The following is a 23,634-nucleotide window of genomic DNA, read 5'->3' on the forward strand; positions in this document are numbered from 1 at the left end:
GAAGTCTACATCATAATGTTGTGATGTTCACATCCATGTGATTGGGAGTGAATGTCAGTTAAAACTGAAAAGAGAGAACATTTTTACACTTTTTTGGCCACTTGAGGTCTCATCTCAATCCTCATTTTCTCTCTACTATTCCACTGTGCATGAGAGCATTACTATTCCATTGTGTACGTATAAATTACTCTAAATTACAAATTGAAAATATAGTTGGATCTATATTAATAATAAAACTATACATAAATAATGTATATAATTTTATAAATAAATAATAATATATTATTATATAATAATATATTATTTTATTTTTAATTTAAAATTATTTAATTATGTAATATATATTATTATACTACTATTCCACTGTGCATGAGAGCATTACTTCCCCCCCGCCCAAAAAACAAAAAGGAGTCTGGTTTTAACTCCGACTTCATAATTTGAGCCCATTCAAGTCCAATAACGCAAATTGGCGAAGAGTCGTCGTCGTCTTTCTACGTTTGTGCGAAAAAACCTGACAGAGATAAGAGATGCTGCCAACTTCTGTCTCTAAAGAGCGCTCGTCGTCCGCCATGTCTCGTTCAAACTCCATGCTCCCTCAGTACCTCCGTCGAATCATCAAGGTCCTTTATATAAATTTCTTGACAAGTGGATCTGATATCTTTTATTTCGCACCAAACTCGCCGATTAGATCAATTTAGGAGTAAACTCGTATAGTTGTGTTAAATTCTGCTTCAGTTTAATCCATGCAACTTTTTCTTTACTTAGTGTTCAATGGATTGTTTGATTATGGCATGTTAATTTCTTCATTTGATGAAAATTGTATTAGATAGGTATATTCTGAATGACGTTATTTCTATTAGAGGCTTTCTTGAGACAACATTTTCGGACGTTGTGGAGTTCCATAGTTCAAATTTTTATCTTTTATTTGCATGATTCTTTTAGCGGATCATTCTGTTGTAGTTTATAGACTTTGGTTTTTGGGTAGAGACGACAGTTATCTCAAATGATGTTGAAAAAGTTAGCATTATCATTTAATTGTGTTTCTTTTGTTTTTTGGATTCATTGTAGTGGCAGCAAATGGATATTGAATATACTTTCTGGCAAATGCTTCATCTATGCACTTCACCAAAAGTGGTGTGAGTATTAAACTTCTAACCACCGTAATCCTTATTGTTGTTATTGTGTTTTATTATTTAAATGTATTCTTTATTGTCATCACCTGATCTATGCCTGCAGTTGTCAATTTATTTTTTGGTCTGTCCTCAATTGTAGAACTAAATATGGCTTTCTTGAATGTAGAAGTAGTTCAGATGAATCATAAATATTGCTGCTGAAGGATTGAATTAAGAGATGCAACCTTGAATCGTCCTTGGTGTGCAGGCTAACGTTCATGAATGTTCATTCATGTACACAATCTGTGCCATCTTTGTAAACATATTATTTGAATTATCTTATGTTTTGTTGAAGATTTTGTCTTTTTTTTTTCTTGTGCCCTGAAGTATTTCCCTTGATATGGAGATTACAACTGGAATGGGAGTTTAGTTGTGGACTTGATCATGTTTACTGAAACTGTTAGCAACTTTATAATGAATGGACTTATTTGCTTTTTTCATTGGCTTGTGCTGATTTATGCCTCGTTAAAATAGGAGGGAATGTTTCTTTTAATTGGAGTATTTCTGATTAATTTTGCAGTATTGGTGTCTTGATTTTGATGGTTAGCAATGCTCTAATTATTGTGATTCTTCATTTTGCATGTGGAATGGTATGGTCTTTACAGCTATCAGCATACCAAGTATCACAAACGTGAGTGCCCTCGCTGTTAAAGTATATTTCAGTTTTTTATGCAACAGTTTAAGTTTTCATAATGTATATCATAAAAGTTTGTAGTGTGGTTTTTCTGAATACGTCTGGAGTCAGTAATTGTATATGCACCTTTTAACAGATGAAAATGTTTAAAAGCGTGGTTAGCTGTTTAGTCACCGTTTTGCAGTACTGTTATTTTGCAATTTTCACCAACCTGACACCACACAACTTTTACTAACAATATGAAAAATGGTAGATAAGAGGCATTATTTTTTACCAACCGATATTAGGAAAGGTGAAAGATTTTGTGAGTTTTAATAATTAATGTGAAATTGATAAGTTCCTATTTACTTTCCAAAGGAGATCTTCTATGAATTCCTTTCTTGTTGGTGTGCCTTTGGAACATTACCTTGTGATTTCTATGTTTTATTGCCATGGTGATCCATTCTTTAATACGTCAATATATCTTTTAGTTTAGTTCTGCTCATTCAACCATGTGCTGTTTTGTTGGGTTTTCCATTCTGATAACCTTATCAGGACGTCTTCCTATACTTTCAGGTACGACCATAGTGCCACACATGCAGTTTTTGTTGTAATTTCAGTTTTGCTTTTCCATTTTCTGATTACAGGAGCAGTTCTGGCCACATGCTGTTGGTAAGAGCTACTTATGTATAAAGATATTTCACATTTGTTTTACATTGCCCTTCATTTTTAAGCTGTGTTTATTTCTGGAAAGACTTTGGGGAGGTATTTCACCTTTGCACTGTCTTTATGAAGTTTGTTGGTTTATTGTGGTAATAAAATGTAGAATACTGCATATTACTGGTGTCAGTAGCAGTAGAATAATATTTATATATATTTTTTGCTCTTGTTAAAATACCAAGGTGGTTTTGCATGGTTTTCAAACTCTAATCAACTGAAAAAACTTTCCAATCCACTGAATTACATCCTGTTAGTGTCTATGGCGTGGTTAAAATGTTGTAAAATGGATTCTATGTTTACATTTTTTGTACTAGAAGGGGTGAGAGCTGAGTGGGATACTGGAAATTTTCTTTATAATATTACTGATTGTGCTGAAATTTGTTATGGAGGTATCCTTTGGTATTCTTTTTCACTTGGGTGAATCTCACAATGTTGGACTTTAATACCTTCTTGAAAATTTTTGAAGATTCTGGTTAATTCTGAAATTCATATTACACGTTATATATATATATTTTTCTAAATTCATATTTCTCTGCATCAGCTGTATTCTTACTTACTTTTTAATTTTTCAAGATGTTTCTTATTCTTTCTCCATTTTTTTTCCTGATAGTTGTGATTATGCTGCATTTTATGTAATTGTAAACCAGTGAAGCACTGAAATTCATTCCCTGTTTCTGTGCAGGTTCCTGACAAATGCTTACCTTCGGGAGGAGTCTCCAAACAGTCATGTGGTTGAGCAACGGGTTGAATGGCAAGTCAGGGAACTTTTACTTCCTATTTGCTGGCTGCAAATTTGTATTTGTGTATATGGGCTTCTAAATAATGTTATAAATGCAAATTCTTGTGTTGTTTGTCTTGATAGATTATTTTCTGTGTGTGTATAACTCATGTTTACTCTTATTTTGCTTATTTACAATCTGATTCATTGTTTGGGCGCTGATTGTGATTTTGTTTGGATTGAAGGTTGTATGCATTTGATGTGCACTGCAATGCTTTCTTCCCATTGTTTGTTATGCTTCATGGTAATTTCTGTCTTCTTAAATTTTCCATATCTTTTAGCCTCACTTTATGCAATAATGTGACTGAATTTTTTTCCTTGGTGGCAGTTATACATTATTTTCTGTCACCCCCATTGGTAGCTTATGGTTTCATTCCTGTATTACTGTCAAATCTGCTTTTCATGGTGGCTGCCTGTTATTATCATTATCTCAACTTCTTAGGTTATGACGGTACGCTTATGTATTATTTAGTATATTGCTTTTCTTTGCAAATGGGTAAGGAGTGATGTTTGGGTGTGAGAGATTTCATGTGCATGTTGTGCATGGGATATGCTTGCCTTATAAAAAATAATGTGATGGTTGCCACCTAGGATTCATGATATCTAGAAACACCTTGTTCACTGTTCAGGATGTGAAAATATCAGATTTTGAAATCTATTTGTGTGGTATGGCCAATAAATTCTTGTCACTCTTAAGCTGAGATCCTCAGATAATAATTGTTTTGGATTATTGAATGTCAGAATGCTGAGTACCTAATATCTTTTTTAAGTGGTGGTTAGTGAAATATGTATTTAGGATTGAGTTGTAGCCCCTAAGTGTGACTGAGTGGTTCATATATCAAATTTAATTAACTTTTAATATTGTTTGATATCTGTAACTGAACACAACTTTACTGAGCTTGTGGTTCCAACCAACTGTAGTCAGCTTCATGTGTCTTTTTGGTTTATTTGCTCTTTCAGTCTTGATAAACTTCACTGCCGGAAGTTTTGTTCACACTTTTTAAAAAAATAAATTTGTGGAGGGAAATATCACCGAATATATTTGTAATTGCAAAGTCATCTGTAATTGGGGTTGAATGTTTAAGGACAGCTAGTGGATTATAGTGTTAAATTGATATCCTAACAAGAAATATTATGCTGCAGTACTGCCATTTCTGGAGAGGACCACTTTTTTCCTCTATCCAATTGGAGTTGTTATTGTTCTTTGTCCTATTTGTAAGTTTCAAAGCTCGTACTGATTGTGTCTTTGGTTTGGGATCTTTGCATCTGAAACTTGAGTTGGCTTTGCAGTGATTTTAAGCGGCTTCAATCCTTCAAGATACTTTTTGAACATGTACTTTAGTCAAAGGTTATGATTCATACATAGGGCTTAAAATTTTGGATAGCACAGCATTGAGGTGATGAAAATTTTGAGGAGTGCATAAACACTAGATGGGTTGATGATTAATACACGTGTAGAAGGGAAGGCACGATTTATTCTTGGCTTTTATCTGTCCCGCTGACAGTGAATGGAAGAGGAGAAGCGAATGAGCTCAAGGTAAACTGATTCTTCAGTGATCAATGTAATTTTGATGAAATGGATTAGTATAATATGATTAGTATAATATAATGAGTTAGACCCATGCCATTTTCGTCGAAATATATTTTTGTCTACCGGGAAAATCAGAGCAATTTCTTTTTTCGATTTTTTGTCCTCAAATATATACCCATGTAGGAAGTTACATATACTAGGGGGTTGCATGTGCGAAATGTATCAATTTATCGGTCTGTTGAACGTTTGATTCCTGGAAATTAGAATATGGCTGTAGACAAAGTGTAGTGTTAAAATGTTAATAATGACAAGACAGAAATTTTTTCTACTGATTTTTTTTCTCCTTTTAAAAAATAAGGTGAAAAATGGATTTCAGAAGATTAGGCGTACCGAAACTTATTTGTTAAATGGGAAAGTTGTCACGTGTTGAAGTGTTTCTTTTTTTTTTTTTCCCTTTAAAACACAATAATGCCTGGTGAATAATATTTATTTTATGAATTGACAAATACTTGATCAACTTGAATTTTGATGAAGCTCATTGATGATATTGAGACCTCATTAGCTTAATCCTAAACTGCAATTCGATTTTTTAGTTGTGTTTTTAGATTTTCAATATTTGAAAATATGTTTGATGTAATCTAAAAAATTGTTTTCAGATTAAAAGTTATAGAGAAGTGTGAAAAAAAATTAATCAATTTTAAATTTAATTAAAAAATCTATTTTCATATATAATTCGATTCATTAATGTCTATCAAACTTGTTTTTATAAGATTTTTCATATATATTTTTTTAAAAATTAAAAGTTATATTTACATTTTATACCCAAATGAACCCTCAGTCTCTAATTTTTCTATAATGGCAAAGAAAAGGTAGAGTAAATTGAATGCCGCTCTAGTGCAGGTTGCCGGCTCTGAGACTTGTTTAATGTAAGTGATTGATTCTAGAGTTTTATTTATATGGTATGATTTATTTAATTTTGTTTAAAAAAAATTGAATTGCTTTGACTATGAAGACACTGCGTGCGCATCCAATTGTGACCACTAAAAATGTCATGGTTTCCATAGACTTCCCAGAACCGTTGAGCAAAGAACTGCTATCCACAAGAATCAAAGTTGACAGAGACTCCTCTTCACATCGCAATTCTTAGACTTTTTATTACATATGTTTTGTGGCTCACAAGTTTCCCAGAATTATATTAACAAAACTGTAGTTTATCATCTCAAGATCCATCCACAGGAGTTAGATATCATGGACTTTCATATAACAGAAGTTTGGTGAACAACCCACATTTGATAACATTTGTCTCTCCATTTCCCAGAAATGTTTGGTGTTTTCAACGCTCACAGATCCCACTCCCAGATATATTTCAATCACAGAACTAAATTAAAGGAAATTCAATTTATTTTCTCCAACACAAAACGTAGCAAATGGAAACAAACAAATTCACACTCAAACATGTACTTATTGTTATGGTGTTCGTGTTTCTATTGACCAAGCTTGCTTCCTGCAACATCCACAACAAATCGATATCTAACATCGTTCTTTTCCAGTCTCTCTATTGCTGTGTTCACATAATCCATCTTCACTACTTCGATTGTTGAAGTCAGTCCGTTCTCTTGACAAAATTCAAGCATTTCTTTCGTTTCCTTCATGCTCCCAATGAAGCTCCCTGTGATTGTCTTTCTCCCTAAACAATCCCACCAAATCAATTAATAAATAAAACACAACCACCACTGCCAAAAGCATTTCCAATATTATATGTAAAAGGAGTCCAAATAAATAATATGTAAAAGTTGAAGATAAGAACTCAATTATTCCAGCCATTTACCCATTTTCAAGGCTGCCCATTTGGTCAAAAAATAATAATTTTCACTGCAATCGCAAATTTCAACACTAATTAGATGAAAAATTTACTCACCAAGCATAACCATGGGACTGACAAACTGCAGGGGAGTATTGATAACACCCATCAAGATCAACTTCCCATCAAGCTTCAACAAAGAAAGGTAAGGTTCAAGAGGGTGAAACACAGGCACAGTATCAATTATATAATCAAGCGAGTCATTTGCTTCTTGCATTTGAGTTGCATCCGAGCTGACCAGGTACTGGTCGGCTCCAAGATGATCCAAAGCCTCTGATCTTTTCTTATCAGAAGAGCTGATCACAGTGACATGGTGTCCCATTGCCTTGGCTATCTTCACCCCCATGTGTCCTACTCCTCCAAGGCCCAAAATTCCTCCTCTTAGTCCACTTTGTTTTAATCCAAAGTGAGTCAGTGGGCTGTACACTGTCACACCTGCACATAAAAGCGGTGCAGCCTGTTCTGGTGCCATCCCTTCTGGGATTTTAACTATAAACCTACATCAAACAATGGAATTTTTCTAAGTCACAATAAAAAGTTGAGCTGTTTTTTAGGTTGAGGTCTAGTGTTTAATGGAAAAAGCTTTTGATAATTACTTCTGATCAACGACCATGGACTCCGCAAAGCCGCCTTGGGTGGGCTTGCCATCAGTGTAGACATCATTGTAAGACCAGATTTTCTTGTTGCAATATTGCTCGATGTCTGAGTTACAGGGGCGGCAGTTTCTGCAGCATCCGACGATAACTCCGACGCCAACTATATCGCCAACAGTGAAGCTGGTGACAGCTGAACCCACTTCAATCACCTCTCCCACAACTTCATGTCTGCAAACATATATATAGCAAAAACAAGAATCAAGAAGTGAAAGCAATAGAGAGTTTTATGAAAAAAGGTAATAACTTTACCCTGGAACCATTGGGTAATTAGACATGCCGAGATCATTTTTGACTTGATGAAGGTCAGAATGGCAAATTCCACAGCTAAGAACCTTGAGAAAAACATCTTCCGGGCCTGTGTTCCTGCAATAATTTGAGAAACAATAAATATGAGACGTTGAACAAGATCAACACTTGTGAAGAAACGAAGATAAATGATACCTGAGAGTGAAAGAGTAAGGAGATAAGAACCCAGATGGATCTCTGGCAGCCCATCCCACTACAGTTCTCTCATTTTCAAGGTGGCCCATTTGCTCAAAATCTCTGCTTTTGTGTGCAGTGAGGTTATGTCAAGCGTGAAGGAGAGAAATGGGCAGATGGAAATAAAGTATGAATAGCCACCATAGAGGATGACAAATTTAAAGCGAAGCAATGGTATGAACACCTGAGCAAGCTGGTGCGGTAGGTGAGATGGAATGGGTTGCTAATTCAGTGCTCGCTGGCCAAATATGATTGGCCATGTCAGGTTCGTCGATGGATTAGTGGGTCCATTGAAACAGGGGCGTTTGGATTAATTGTGTCGTCTGATGATCGATCGCAAAGCAGCGTTTGCTTCTTGATTTTCTTTGGTCCGTGATATGCGTCATGCATATGTCAGTCTCCACCATCAATCTCCAATTTGCGTTTGCGGTGAATTAAATAAAAACGGATCATTGAACGCCGGGTAATTAATTAAAATACATAAAATTTTAGGCGTTTATACGTTTTTAGATATTCTAGAAAAATTTTATCAAAATAAACAAATCGTATTTTTTTTACCCTTTTTACCTTTATGTTGAAAAACCAAGTAAAAATATTTTTTCTGAGAATGTGCATCGATTTATGGTGGTTACGATAGTGGGTAGAGATTTTACAGTGAAACTCTAAATATATCGAATTATATATATGGATGTTTTTAAATGTTTCGAACACTTAAAATGATATAGTTTCGATGTTAATGGATGTCTGGAAGTATAGCCATTGAGAGACAAGAACACGTAAATTTACAGTGTCGCGCAAACTGTACAAACACTGTTTACATCGCGTAAACACTGTTCACATCGAGCAAAAGTAGATATCATAGTCTATGAACAGGATTTTTGCGCGATTTTCAAGCGGTTGGCACAGTTAAACAGTGTTTGCGCGGTGTTAGCGCAGTTAGCGAGATTTACATAGTTTACGCGATACTGTAAATTTACATACTTTTGTCTCTCAACGGCTACACTTCCAGACATCTATTAACATCAAAACTACTTCATTTTAAGCGTTCGAAATATTCAAAAATATCCATATACATAATTCAATATATTTAGAGTTTCACTATAAAATCCTTACCTACCATCGTAACCACCATAAACCGACACACATTCTCAGAAAAATATTTTTACTTAGTTTTTCAATATAAGAGTAAAAAGGGTAAAAAAAAATACGGTTTACTTAATTTGATAAAACTTTTATAGGATGCTCTAAAAACGTATAAACACTTAAAATTTTACTTATTTTAATTAATTTCTCTTGAACGCCACAATTAAATAAAAACTCTTTTTCAGGGGACATTATGTCCTCAGAGAATTTTGTGTTGCCGTGAAGCAATCTTTTGGTCCGCATTACAGAACATCGAGTATTTGGAATCAAACTAAGAATCATTTTTTACTCACAGTTTTAAGGTCCTGCTCTTCGGATCACCAAATCACCACCACTATCATTTCTCTTCCTCCAGCTTAGGTTAGATTTGCATTGAATTGAATTTAAATTCAAATTCGAGTTCTTATCAAATTTTTAGTTAGTTTGTTATTAAAACGATATCATTTTAATACATATTAATTAAAAAAATATTATTTTTTATCATAATTTTTAATTCGTAAATTTAACAAATTAAGCACTCTAAAATTTAAATTTAAAAATGTTTAATTTTCAAAGTTAAACTTGTTTGAGTTTAATTTATTTTAAATTTATTCGAATCGAATTTAAATTTAAATTTAAAAAAATTCAATTTAAATATAACCTTACTCCAACCACCAATTAAAACCCGATATCTCTTTCTTCAACCATTAGTTTCATACTATCAAATATAGTTTCTTCTTCCAATCCCACTAATCCTCTCTCTGTCATCGCCGGTCAAATTAAATGTTTGACCACTACTTTTTTACCGTCTCACCAACTATCACAGTTCTCAATAGTTCACTTAAAACTATTGTTTATGTGTGATATGACAAATTTAGTTTCTTATTATTTCTTTTATCAGTCATTCTTCGTCTTAATATCATCTCCATTTATTTACATTTTTTATTTTCTAATAACTCTCGACTTTCATTTGCCAGAGCCATTTTTCATATTTTATTATTATTATTATTATTTTTAAATTCTAAAAAATAAAAATGATAGTATTACTCTTTATTTTAGACTTTTATTTAATTAAGTTTAATTTTTACATAAAAAATATAATTTGTTCCATTGAAAAAGGCATCGTTCCAAGTTCCAACTAAAGGACACACAATCATGATTCATGAGCATGGCATTTAAATAAAAAAAGAATATATACCCATCTACTTTGACAATTGAAGTCTGATCTGTTTACTCTTCATTATTGTTGAAGGTTGGTTGTCAAACAATAATATTTAATTATGGATGTTTAGATAGATTGGGTGAATAAATTATAATCAATTTTTAGAATTATTTATTCTATACTTCAACTTTTTAAATCATATGTCAAATATTTATGGTTAATTATGAATATTTATAATTGAAAAATTATAAATTATACCATACATATAATATTAATTATCATATAATAAATTATAATTATTATAATTATAATAATAATACATAATTATAATTATACTTGTTTAGCAGCTATTTCATTGTAATTATAAATTACGATTATATGAATAATTGATTATGCAATAATTAAAATTTGAGTGTTTGATATAATTTATGTTTATTGGTTTTGAATTATCATAATTTAATTATGACTGTTTAACAAATAATTTACAAAGCTTTATGTGAATTAATCATAATCTATAATTAGATTATTTATTTATATAAGGTATTTCAAATATGTCATAATTAATTGATAAGCTAAACTAAATAATTTTTAGGATAAATTATTATCATGTAGCTTCGGTTAACTTATTATTAGGCAAAACTGTGCTAAGGGACACTACATGGGTCATTGTGTTTGCTGCAATATTTCATAGGCATTTTCAACCACTACTATGAAATTTTGGAGTCAACAAAGATGATGGGTCGTCTGTCTCTTTTTATTTTGCTTATAATTTCTAAATTTATGATCTTCCTTCTAGTTGGTCCACACCAGTTGACACTTTGCCAAAGACAATAATTTGTTCATTTCCTATCCTTAAAGCTTTAGGAAAACCTATTCTCTTTCTCTTTCTTTTAGCTTTAAAGCAACTCTTGATTATGGGTAGATTCATTGAGCTGCTAAAGCTCATTTTCCTTCTAAAATTAAATTATTTTTAAATTAAATTTAAATCTCAACTTATTGATCCCAACTGATAGTTAAATTAAATCTTACTTAAATTTGATCAAGATCGATTCTAGTTCTACTATTGATAATTGTTTCATAGTCATAACTTTATAAGATGGGAGGACTTTCTTATAGAATATTAGGTAATGAGTCATTGATTCAAATCTCACTAGCCAATAGAATAATCTTACTTCACCGAACCATGGGAAAAGCATGCCCAATTCAACATGCAGTGTAGCAGTAAAGAGCGAATTTTGTTAAATAAAGTTGGGCAGGTACTTAAGTTGACTACATAAAAAGGCATTTTAAAACTATCGACCAATGTGATATATCATACATATACTTCTATAAAATCCAAAAGAGGTCTTCATTTCGTCCAAATAAATGGCGCAAAGGCAAACGCAAACTATGGAAGGATGATTTCTCACCTATTCACAATGAGAAACACTGAAAAAGAGAAATTGTATATGCCCACATCAACCAACAGTTTGCCGGTCAACTCAGTCGCCTTTAATTATCAAAATATCAGCTCGTTCTTATCCTTTGATCATTATCATCATTTCATGCTTACCACTAACAATCTCAATTTCATGCGAAAATTTAAAAGAATACGATTAAAAGGCCTGACTTGACACAATTAATTTGTAATATCCACTTACATGAAGCAGTTTGATAAAGTTGTTCAACCATTCTGCTGACTCTGGATCCTGGAAAATGAAGATAATAATAATTGTGGATGTTGAGTCCCTGGTGATTAATGCCACCACAAAGATAAACATACTTTTCTAAGTCTGAAGATTAACAGAATTGTATAATAATGATGCATATTCTACCTACTATGTGCATAACCTAAAACAACTAAAGCATGCTGTGTTATTTATCGGTACAGGTAATAACTCATCATCATGATTCCCTGATGCTAAGACTTTACCTACCATGTATATGCAACTTTAAAAAATTACATGCATGTACTGTTATTCAGATCAACAAGTTGCAGAAAACAGCTAAGCAGAAAGATCCATAAAAGGATCTAAAATCAAAGATTGAAATGAAAATGCAGTAAGCAACTCCCACTGAATTTAATTGATCCAACGTTAATTTGCATGTTTCATTCAAAGTTTGTCTCACAATTTCAATAAAATAAACCACGACAGACAAATATCCAGCTCGCCACAATTGTTGAGCAAGAAAAGAATGGTTAGAAACTGAGGAAACCTAAGTTAAAGGACCTTATGCTACAGCCGAGATGATGTAGAACTCTACAATATGAAACTTGAAGTTGAGAAAATTCTAAGGACTTTGTATAAGTTCTACTTCAGGACTTGAAGAATGAAGCTTGCATGAAGAAAATGACATATATAAAGGTTAAGATGCTGGCAGGCTTTATTGTGTACAAATTGTATTTGGGTTGGGTCAGGTTTCATGGTTTAAAATAGGAGGATCCTACAACTGACTTGAGCACTGTATGTATACTGGTAGAAGAATAAACTAATACAACTTGACAGGTCTGGATCAGGGCAGTCAGGTTGCTTAATAATTCGGTTTTATGACGTCCCTATCTGCAAGTTTTCGCAATTATGGTTTTGGTTCAAGAATTCATAAAATCCCAACTTCTTTGCATGTGTGAAGGCAAAGGTGCAACCAACTTCAGGGTTTTCAATTCTGAAAGATCATAGTCTGAAGATGATTGCATAGTTTGCACAGCCTGAGACACATTGGGTAAAATCATTTCCTTACAGTGAAGATGCAGGTGAGGGTGCTTTCCAAGGATGCTTCCATTCTCCAAATCAAGGCCAAAGGGAAGAGCTTTTTCTTTCGAAACCTTCTCGTTTGAGTTCTTAATAAGATCAGATGAATGCAACTCTTTCCACTTCCGATGAGCTTGCCAACCATATTTGTAATCTCCAACTATAGGTGTACCCAGCACCTCAGCACAGTGTACGCGGAGCTGTGGCACCCAAACATGATTAAAATAGGATTTGAACAGGGTAAAAAATCAGTAAGGAATCATGAGACAATGATGCATACAGATATCTTTATAGTATTTGGTTATAATATATACCTGATGCTTTCTACCAGTAAGAGGAGATAACTCTAACCATGTGTAACCTGCATTATGACAAGAAGAATAAGATGCATAAACAAAAACAATTTCCACAAGAATGAGTGTTATGGTGTAAATTGTTTTACAACTGTGATGATTCAGTACTCTGCTAACCATGAGATGAATCAATCACTCTGTACTCTGTTATTGCATGCTGTGATGTCATATTTTGAGAGTTGTTAACAACTGTGATTCGATCGGATTTTCCATTGTCCAGTACAACCTGATGGTCAGTAAAATCAGAGTTAAAATTTTAGGGGAAACCAACCAACAGACCAGGGAAATTACAAGGCATCAGAATAGCTTGCAGTTTAGCTCAAATTGCAACTTGTAAATCAGATATCCGACATCTCTCTCTTTTCTTTCATGCACACACAACAAATCAAACCGAGTCCCCATAAGGCAGTACATTAAAACCTTTCAACTTTGTAAATTTTGTTTAAGCATTCCAGTCAAGGTTATACTAACCTTTCCCAATGGTGCTGATATTAAACCCCTTGAGCGTCTTGGAGATCCAATGACAAGAGCCCAATACCATCTTTGCAAGATTCTCTTTTCATTGTTAATGTCCTAATAAGACAACAGGATAAATGGAAATTATCCCAGAGCAAATATAATGCACATAAATGAACATGAAAGGCTTAAAATGATAAAGCAAGTACAGGCTAAAACATAAGACATTTACATCTTTTGATGCACTAATAGTTTTCTCACGGAATACAGAATGCAAAACTGTTGCACTTGTATGCGTCCTTCCCATCACCAATATGCCACTACTATCTCTGTCAAGTCTATGTACCTACAGAACACATATAAAAAGTAATTATCAAAATTCTGTGAAATATGAATAAGGATCTATATTCCTCAATCACTTCCATTATGAACATGTACTTTTGACACCCAGAAAAGGTCAACAAAAAGAGAAAACCGCGAACCAAAAGCTCAAGATACAACATGAAAATGATAAAATTTACAATCATCCAATACTATGGCAAAATGTTTATCAAAAACACAAACTTCGGGATCTAAAACAGAACTCCTACCAAAATTCTAAGATAAAATTAATTTTTCCAGAATCTGAACAGATAAATCACCATTCAGGTCGAAATCAACCATTAAAGCAACATATATTATTTTGATATTCAAACATATCACGACTGAATAATTAAGTACATAGTTGATAACTTTACGGCAACCTCATAAATCAATGAATATGCTACTGATGCGTTTTTGAGCATGTTCCTGAGCAGGCAAAGGCAGTACAATGTTTCATCTCAAGTAGAAAAAAATAAGTTAAAACTCTTTATATTCTCATTAATAATGTGAATTGTTTATACTTGAGTCACTGGGAAACTCACCAGCCGTGGCGGCTCTGAGTAATCATAAGTTAAAGAGGTAGCTGCTAGCTCATCTAAACTTCTTTTAATGCCAATGCCACCCTGTTACAGCATAAATATAAGACAAATTACAATCATAATCGCCGAAAATAAAGAAGTTTGGGGGAAAAAAAAGTAGAGACCAACATTTGTTAGTTTACCTGAACAGGCATCCCAGGAGGTTTGTTGACAACAATAATGGCTGAATCCTGAATTTTTAAATCCATATAAAGTTGTGTGATTCAAGTGACATAGAAAAACACAGAGAACCATAGAAGAATTGAACATGAGGACCTTATACAACTCCAGGCTACGAATATAATTCAATTCTTCGTCAGTGCAAGGGCAATCCTGTTTCTCAGTAGGAAACTCCTGGATGGTAATGGGGAGAAAGATTCGATCTCCCAACTTCAACAAGTCCTTGGCTGCCACCTTCCAGTAATTTAAAAAAAACACAAACTTTTGATTGCCTAAGTTCAGTATCAGTAAATCATTATGAACTAGTATAACAGCAAATGTTATTATGTATCATGTACACATGAAAGAAGAAGCTAATTTTAATCAATAAGGTGATTTATTAAATACCCTTTTGAGTTTACTTTCTTGTAACTGACCACCATTTTCTGAACTTTTGATGGTTATGAATTCTCTTCGAACCTGCATAGATGATATTCCTTGAGAAAACAATTTTATACTCTAGCCACTTTAAAATGATCCTTCATTTTCCACCAAGATTTTAAGTTGTCACACACAAGAGAAGTTAAAAAATGACAAAATTTCATAACGTTTTCAAATAAAATTGAAGATTCTAGAAACAACAATGTCACTTCGATCAGTTTTGTTCAAAAACCTAAAGTTCTAAATTTCTCAGCGTACTCAATCCTGAATCCTAATGGGGTACTCAATTCTGAATCCTAATGGGGCAAAGTTAAAGCCATAAGCTTCATCACAGTGTTATATATATAAATAACAAGCAGATATCTATATTATTTCATGAATAAAATAAACACGTTGCTACTGGGAAGCAAAAACCTGTCTCAAACGAAAAAGCTTTTGTATGAGACTTCTAGCCAACTGAGGACAGCACTGATGAACCCATTTAAGCGCCGTCATTTCAGAAGTGGAGACTTTTGGGCCGCCGACCAGCTGCTTTCCCAAATTCGAGCCGTTTATGGTGGAACTGAAAGGAGGCAAAGTGAACCATTTACCTCTATTATTACTACCATCTTTATTTGTAGTGTAGTATCGCTGAAAGGCCGTTATGGAACATCTGATGGCCCCGCAAGTGACGGTGCACGGTTGCAATCGGAGGACGAGGGAGCGGCAAAGGAGGCTCGGATCTACCATCAACGTTAACTTAAGTTAGAGGAAGCTCTTCATTTGCTGTGAATCAATTCGGAGAGGGGTCGAGGGGTTTTGTAAAGCTACTTAATTTAAATTGTGGGCTTGGGCTTTTTTTATTTCGTTGTATATAGGCCCAATATATTGATCGTCATTTTTATACTCGACTTTGAGAGGTGCATATGCGTTTAGTCTGAGGATTTAAAAATTATTATGATAATTTAGTTTTTATTATTGGTGTTATTTTATTTTGTTTTAATCATAATTTTATTATTTGTTTATTAAATTTTTAAAATAAAAATATTCTTATTTTCAATTAATATAATAAATAATATAAAAATATTTTAAAATAATTATATAAAATATTATCTCAGTACTTTGTAATTATCTTTAATAGTTCGATCGACTGTCAATATATTATTTGTATTAGACACACAATTTATTATGATTTTATTTTTGAGTTTTGTAATCTAAAATCCGTTTTAATAGTTTAAAAAATTACAAGGTATTTAACCAGCCGTCATCTTAGCAATCCAAGTGATGTGAGATACCTAGACAAACTCAATATTTCTCTTGTGTTTTGTCAATGTGAGATTTATCTTAAAATGTTATAATATTATGTAATATTTTATTTTTAGTAATTAAAAGTATTATTTGAACATAATACACGTGGTTACATATACAACAAAAATAGAGTTGTAAGTAGGGTTTTTATTTTACTTCATTAAATCAAATATTGATTTAATTACATTATTTTCAAACTTTAGGGGAAAAATTAAAGAAGAAATACAAGAAGCTAATGTTGTAAGTATCAGAAGAAGGGAGGAGTCCGGTTCCACAACAGTGCTCTTTTATATATATATATATATCTTATAATGAAGGATACTTAAAAGAATTCTATAAACAAAAAGGGCGCTCAATCAGTGGTGAAAGCGGCTAAATTGTACATGTTGGCTACCGGAAGTCTGACCAAAGTGTTCAGCTTGACGACTTCTTGCCCTGTGGCCAGGGCCACTGGGGCTAGGCCCAGAATGCTTGACTGCTCCCAGAGAAAATCTTTCCAGTGAATCATCGATCATCATCTCTTTCGAAGACGACTCAGCTTCTGATTCAAAGACAGCACAACTCAACAAGAGGAGAAGAACAATGAGATACTCGAGATCTCTACCCATTATATACAGTAAAAAAGAGTTGGAGATTATTTTCTTTGGGCAGCTTTTTATTTATACATAAGCCATGCAGGCAAGTAAGTAGGTTGCATTGGATTTATATCATTTCTTTAGCCGTAAGGGACGGGTCAATTATATTAATTAGGCAATGTGTTGAAAAGAGCACAATGAAGTGTACAAATAATGGGGAGTTGACAAAAAATTCTTATGAATTTGATTAAATTTCATTCTTCATTAGATTAGAAATCATATGTAATGATACATACAACACAGTTACTTCATGCATGCATGAGTTGAATTCAATGCATTTCACTCAATAATTCAAAGATCACATCACAAGTAGTTGGATTTTCTGAGTCTAAGATTTTAATGCCTAAAAGCTATACTTTTTGTGTGACCATTTTAACATCTTTATCCATTCGGCTTGTTTTCCCTTGTTTGAAAAGAGTGAATTACATTTCCCCACTGAAGGTTTGGTTTAAAAACATTTTTTCATCCTGGACACTTTTTCATCATCATTTTCACTTTTCAAAAGTAAAACATATAAAAGTATTTTTTTTTAATTTAAAAAAAAAATCAAAAAGAGAGAAAGAGAGACAAAGAATCTTATTCGTAAGTGAACAAATCGCAAAGAGGAGAAGAAGATTGTGATTTAAAAACCTAAATACAATAGACAGAAGGAGCCAAAGAGCTCAAGACAAGAAAAAAGATGTTTTAGTTATTTAGTTGTTGTTGATGTTGGATGTAAGCAGAGTTTAGATGCTTTTGGATGTGCACAAATTGAAGAAAATGAAGTATGAAGACGAGAAGTTGTGTAAGCGAGAGAGCCAAACAAAGAATCCTATAATACAATCACAACTCATGAGTCATATTTTATTAGGATCTTAAATGTAAGGTATAAGATTTGAAATCTATATTAAAAAATATGACTTATAATATAGGGTTTATATAACTTTAAACTCTCCAATTTTAATGACTAACTTTTAAGATATGATTTTTTCAAGATTTATATCACCCTTTTATTGTATTGCCACTTGGGCCAGGCGCAAGCACAACCCACCAATTCTAGTTCAATTTAATGGAGAAGAAAGACAAATTCAATTAATTAACCATCATATAAGCTTATACATATTTGTCATTCTATGGTGTTGTAAGTTTTTTCTTTTAAATTTTCACAATTGCAACTTACTTTTAGTTAGATTTTTTATGGGAAAGTTTTCATTTACTTGAATGGAATGGATCTTTGGTCTTCCCCTAATATAGTGTTTCTTTTTATTTTTATCGGGGTTTCTTTTGCCATGCTTCCTGTTGAATTGAACTTGTGGATTCATTGAAATTGTTGGAGGCTTAGGTCCAACTTAAGTGGTGTTTTGTGCTTTTGGATTTTACATTGGTGCCTTGGTGATGATGAACCAACTAATTTCTTGGTAAATGTTGATCAAATAGTTGTCACATATTTGTAGATGTACAATGGATTCAATTTTGTCAATGTAAATTAGTAATTAAAAGAGGAAGGAGAAGAAGAAAAACAAAGGGGAGGAGAAGAAAGAGAAGGAGAGAAAGTGTACTAAGGGGTAATATAATAATTTAATTTTCTTTATTGTGTTAATCTAATTTTTTATTAATAGCATTAAATTTTGGGTGGAAAATGTGGTTTATATTTTAAGGGGTGTAAAAGGTTCAAGGTCAAATCTTAGGTGAGAAAATGTGATTCACTTGTTTGAAAAACTAATAAGGATAGTAACGATATTAATTTGTTTACTATAAACTAAAAATTGTCGCAATTTTTCAGAAAATTGAGAAATATAGAGTTACAGAGAAAAGGTTAACAATTTATGAAGAAAGATGGATTAGGCAACTATTTCGCCAGAAATTGAGTGTTCGGAGCAACTTTTTAGTAGACTAAAATGTCCATTGACCCAGAAACATTGCATAGAACAAAATTAGGCTTAACTAAATTCACAACTGCTGTTGTACCCAGAAACAATGGTCTAGTTTCAAGCTTTGTCTCCTTCTTTTACTTACCCATATATTCTGCAACCTCACGTTAAAAAAAGCAAATGTTACCATGTGAATATCCTTGAATTAAGCATGCAAATCATACGGTAGATCTTGGGAGAGGAGACTAATGGCATGGAGACTCACCACTCTCTGTTCAAACTGAAAAAATAGAAAGAATTCAGCAGTTTTATATAGTAACTTGAATATTTTCCGGACTGTTTCGCTGTTTTGACAATTGTTTCATTGATTATTTTAAGCATTTTCAGTGACATAAACCTAAATATGAAAAAAAAGTCCTTTTAAAGAAAATGATATTGTCCTACTTTGTTTTAACTTCCACGTAACGTATTTGATAATCATTCTCGGTGGGAGTTTACTGTATATGCCATCTTATCACAAGTTAACGCAGGAATTAAAGTCTTGACGTCGAAGACATCCAAAAAAAGAGCCGCAAAGCAATTTTTCCACAGCTTGCCACAGTGAAGTCAAATTGCCAATATATATATTTTCTAATGTAGATGAACGCCAAGTAAATGGTGATGGAAGACACTTGGCACTTACCCACTTCTCTCTGGTATTCTGGATTCAAGTTAATTAGGTGAAAAAGCACATGCAGAAATTTTAATTCAATTGCAACAATGAGTTAGCTGGCTTGACTGGTCTTGGCACATTAATTTTAGTTTAATAAGATTTTGAGAATGTGATGGCTTATAATTTATATATACTATTGGAATGTGATAGCTTTTCTAGCTCTAGGTCAAAACCCCGTGCACACCATTCGATCAAATTGGCATTGCAATTGCCAGATATTATCTTAAATTATTAGTACTTCTTTTCGATTGGTAAACATTTTAATAATCTAAAATTTATTGTGTCTATTCTGTCATAGTAAGTTTCGTTATCGGATAAGAAAAGTATTTGGAATATCCATTCCAGCAAATCCCTTTAGTAGTCAAATACAATATCTAGATATTTTTAATTTAAACATGATTCTAGATATTTATTTTTATTCAAGTTAAACCCATATATAATAAAATAATTATAATTATAACATAATTTTAAGTTAATAAGAGACTATTGTTTAACTCAATAAATACAAAATAGAATAGAAAATAAATCTATTAAATATCAGTGAAATATCCTATCATTTAAAGTTTTTCATATAATTATCGACTAATAAAATATTTATTAAGTGTTCTTGAACGATAGAATGAATAGACAAAGTGTTTAATCATTATTCTTATAACTTATCAACTCTTTAAATGTCATTTTATGAGTTTAATAAAGAGAAGATTTTATCATATAACAATTTTCCTATTTCGTATAGTGCGGGCAAAACTTTGAGCACTCCTCACTTTTCTTCACATATGACACATGGAGGCTTGGGGTAGGTAATGAGACTTCATGATGATGGTATCTATTCACTATGTTATGTGTCATATGCTTGTGTCATGTGCTAATCATGATGATTCATGTCACTAAAGAGTCTTGATGAGCACGTTTTGTTTGTATCCATCAAATTGATAACACGTGATATAATGTTATATTAAATGGTGAGAGTTATTTTTCACTCTACTTAAATTTACTTATATAACTTGACTTAAATTTATTTAAATCAAATTGATTATATATCAAATATGTAAAATTATTAACCTAGTGACCAATTTTATAACTATAATGGTTTGTAGCCTCTTGTATTAGACACTCAAACAACCTTACCCTGACTTATTTTCACTTGTTTAAATCTTTAATCTAACAGTCACTTACACATGTTCCGAAGTGTACCCTTGCTTTAAAGCCCAGCGTTGACATATTTTTCTTATTTGTAAATTTATGATAAAGTAAAGCTAATTACCTTGTAAATTCCAGACTGATCACTGTCACAATTCACAGTGCCAAGTTCCAGAAACACTGCATTTTTCTAAATGGATAGAAGTTAGGTATATTTGCTATATTGTATAGATTAATTAGGAAGCATTTATGCATAATGGAAGTATGCTAGCTATGCTTGCCTTTTCTTCTCTCTTTCCATCTACCAGTCCATAGAGTCAAGGAATATTCGTCTCTTTCTCCACTTGTCTCTTATCATCAGACGGAGTCATTGTCTTTCATGACCTTCCAATATTTTTTAAACGAATAATTAAGCGTAGGAAATTGATAAAACCTTTATTAGGAATCTCTTGAATTTCTTATTTAATCATTTTCTAGTGACCATTTGGATTTGTGTTGTTATATTTTCATAAGATCAGTACATTAATATTATCCAAGACAAAATATTTGATGTCAGTTTGAATGTTTAAAAATTTTTAATCTGTAGGTCAAAAGTGAACCATTAGTTGTTTCTCTTAAAATATACTGAAGTAAAAGTCAGCGACCAGTCAGTCACCTTTAATCAGACTTCAAAAATATTCCTAATTATGATTATTTTTTATTTTGATTACCATATACCATAAGAAATAAGAATAAGATATGGTTCCATCATTAAATTAGGTATCCCTTGATGTTTGTACTTAATTCATGACTTAAAATTTGACAGTACATAATCATGCATGAAGGGTCATGAGGGCAACTTTAATTTCCTGCTCACTGGCTACATTGAGGTATACCCAGTGATTTGAACAGAAGTGATGGGTAAACCAGCATTATTATATGACCAGTTTGTGGAGCTTTCATGCAGTTAGATAGGCATTGACTCTTATTTGCTATAATCCCAGGAAGAATGAATAGAGACTCAAACAAGTAATCAACATTCTTCTGGTGGGCTCCCATAACAAAAGGTTTCACCGTCTAAATCTTCTTTCTAGATTCTATTGACTTGTTTGGCACACTTCATTTTCATCTAATGTACGTACAAATTTTGGTTCACATACACTCGTATCATTTCATTTTTCATGTAAATTGGAATAACATATTATATTTGAAATCCAGTAATGTTATTAAGTAGAGATGAGGTTAAGCACTCAAAATTTTGAAACTTCTTAGTCAGTTCTGAAAATTTAATCACATTGTTGAACATGAGGATGAAGCACATGAATTGAATTTGAACCATGTTATTGGTAAGTGGGTATCACTGTCGCTGCCGGCCTCTAAGCCTTCGAGATTCCCAATGGGAAACTTGTGGTGCTTATAGTTGGATCATTATCTGATATCATAGTTTCAAAAGTGTTAGCATTTAGCCATAAGTATTTTACACACAAGTAATATTGCAAAGATGAAGCGCTGCGACCGAATTGGTAGCTAGACTTGAGTCTAAAGCATGTAACAGACGTATCAGATTTGTTTATGTTAGCACGAAAAGTCCCCTTCTGACTCTTCTTAATGTCTTTTCATGAGACCGAACTTCTTTTTTCTTATTGAATATGCACTTTCTAAAGGCCTTGCTTTGTCGGTTCGATCATGAACCTGCAAAGATGGCGGCACCTCCGCAATTCTAAACCTTACATCACAGGCGTTACATTAGTCAACAAAGCCCCCGGCCACCCAATCGACATGATTTGTCTATATAAATGGAACTCCTCATATAATAAATTCATTGCAAACAATACAGACTTCAGCGAATTAATAATCTAACATGGGCATAGGAAGAGTGCACAAGTTTATTTGCATATTCTTTCTTCTTCTTGGTTCTGTCTTGTTGAGCACCTTGCCTTACGCAACAGAAGCACGGCCATTGCAGAGCTCAGATTTGTCTGCCGAAAGATTTCACCTCACGGAGAATAAGAACTCAGGACCGAGCCCCGGCGTTGGACACAGATATAAAAATGCTAAACGTCTTGGAGAGAGTAAGAACTCTGGACCAAGTCCTGGTGAGGGACATAAGATTATTGATACAGGCAATGAACATTAGTAATCCATATCTAAAGTATATTCTTTCTTTATTTTGTTCAATTTTTGTTCTTTCCATGACATATTAAACTCAGAGCCTGTGGAAAAAACACAGAGTCAATGGAAAAATGTATAGTTTTTTGCGTATTGAATTGTTCTCTTTTACATTCTCATTATTACTGAAATGCTTCTATGAGCAAGAGTTTAATATTTCCACCATTCAGCTTTTCTGCAACTTAATTTCTAGATAAAGAAATAAAAAGTTTCAAAAGGAGCACTAACTGTAAACTTGAAGGTGAACTTTAATTTTATAAAATAAAGTTCTAAGTGGGCTTCCCTGCCTTGGGAGAAATGGAATTGTGGTGAGATTCAAGGAATAAAATATGTCGATGATTTGGATAATTAATAAATATATTTGCTATCATTTCATCATGAGTTGGCTTAAACTGTTATAAATGTCGTTTTAGTGAAACTTGAGTTCCCGGAGATGCTACTTCTGCTGCCAAATGGCATCAAATTAACCAAATTCCAAGTTTGATGCATGACTTCTGAAATGACGTCTACCTTACCTGCGTAAATTAGCTAAAAAATAATATTAATAATATAAAAAATTTATGTATACGTATTTTAAATATATAAATAAATATATATTTATATATATTATTATAATTAAATAATTTTAAATTAAAGATAAAATAATATCTAATTTATAATATATATATATAAATATGTATTTATTTAT

At 32.7% G+C, this 23,634-nt stretch overlaps 3 protein-coding genes across 7 annotated transcripts; 1 reads left to right on the forward strand and 2 right to left on the reverse strand.

Annotated features, from left to right (window-relative positions):
• The first annotated feature begins 354 nt into the window (after positions 1 to 354).
• Positions 355 to 5,142, forward strand: LOC123206656 (protein unc-50 homolog). Of its 2 annotated transcripts, XM_044623852.1 has the most exons (9): positions 355 to 620; positions 1,069 to 1,136; positions 1,693 to 1,803; positions 2,362 to 2,457; positions 3,188 to 3,256; positions 3,469 to 3,527; positions 3,612 to 3,734; positions 4,427 to 4,498; positions 4,574 to 5,142. In XM_044623852.1, exons 1-9 carry the CDS (start codon positions 528 to 530, stop codon positions 4,636 to 4,638), a joined length of 756 nt encoding a protein of 251 aa, XP_044479787.1. In that variant the 5' UTR covers positions 355 to 527; the 3' UTR covers positions 4,639 to 5,142. The 2 variants fall into 2 exon arrangements, with proteins under 2 accessions (XP_044479787.1, XP_044479788.1); XM_044623853.1 differs by lacking the exon at positions 4,427 to 4,498.
• A 1,051-nt stretch (positions 5,143 to 6,193) lies between these two features.
• On the reverse strand, positions 6,194 to 8,016 carry LOC123206627 (cinnamyl alcohol dehydrogenase 1-like). The gene is made up of 5 exons (XM_044623817.1): positions 7,773 to 8,016; positions 7,581 to 7,694; positions 7,272 to 7,499; positions 6,733 to 7,172; positions 6,194 to 6,501 (listed from the first exon to the last, which is right to left on the reverse strand). Exons 1-5 carry the CDS (start codon positions 7,859 to 7,861, stop codon positions 6,299 to 6,301), a joined length of 1,074 nt encoding a protein of 357 aa, XP_044479752.1. The 5' UTR covers positions 7,862 to 8,016; the 3' UTR covers positions 6,194 to 6,298.
• Positions 8,017 to 11,279: 3,263 nt separating this feature from the next.
• Positions 11,280 to 15,937, reverse strand: LOC123206631 (RNA pseudouridine synthase 4, mitochondrial-like). Of its 4 annotated transcripts, XM_044623822.1 has the most exons (12): positions 15,589 to 15,937; positions 15,142 to 15,213; positions 14,851 to 14,988; positions 14,718 to 14,765; positions 14,539 to 14,619; positions 13,866 to 13,979; positions 13,649 to 13,750; positions 13,295 to 13,403; positions 13,139 to 13,185; positions 12,814 to 13,024; positions 11,736 to 11,783; positions 11,280 to 11,649 (listed from the first exon to the last, which is right to left on the reverse strand). In XM_044623822.1, coding segments are annotated over exons 1-11 (1,239 nt in total). In that variant the 5' UTR covers positions 15,904 to 15,937; the 3' UTR covers positions 11,280 to 11,649; positions 11,736 to 11,781. The 4 variants fall into 4 exon arrangements, with proteins under 4 accessions (XP_044479757.1, XP_044479756.1, XP_044479754.1 ...); XM_044623821.1 differs by having other exon boundaries at positions 11,280 to 11,783; XM_044623819.1 differs by lacking the exons at positions 11,280 to 11,649; positions 11,736 to 11,783 and having other exon boundaries at positions 12,120 to 13,024.
• Between the last annotated feature and the right edge of the window lie 7,697 nt (positions 15,938 to 23,634).

Source organism: Mangifera indica, unplaced genomic scaffold (assembly GCF_011075055.1).
Source record: "Mangifera indica cultivar Alphonso unplaced genomic scaffold, CATAS_Mindica_2.1 Un_0044, whole genome shotgun sequence".
Lineage (NCBI taxonomy): Eukaryota > Viridiplantae > Streptophyta > Magnoliopsida > Sapindales > Anacardiaceae > Mangifera > Mangifera indica.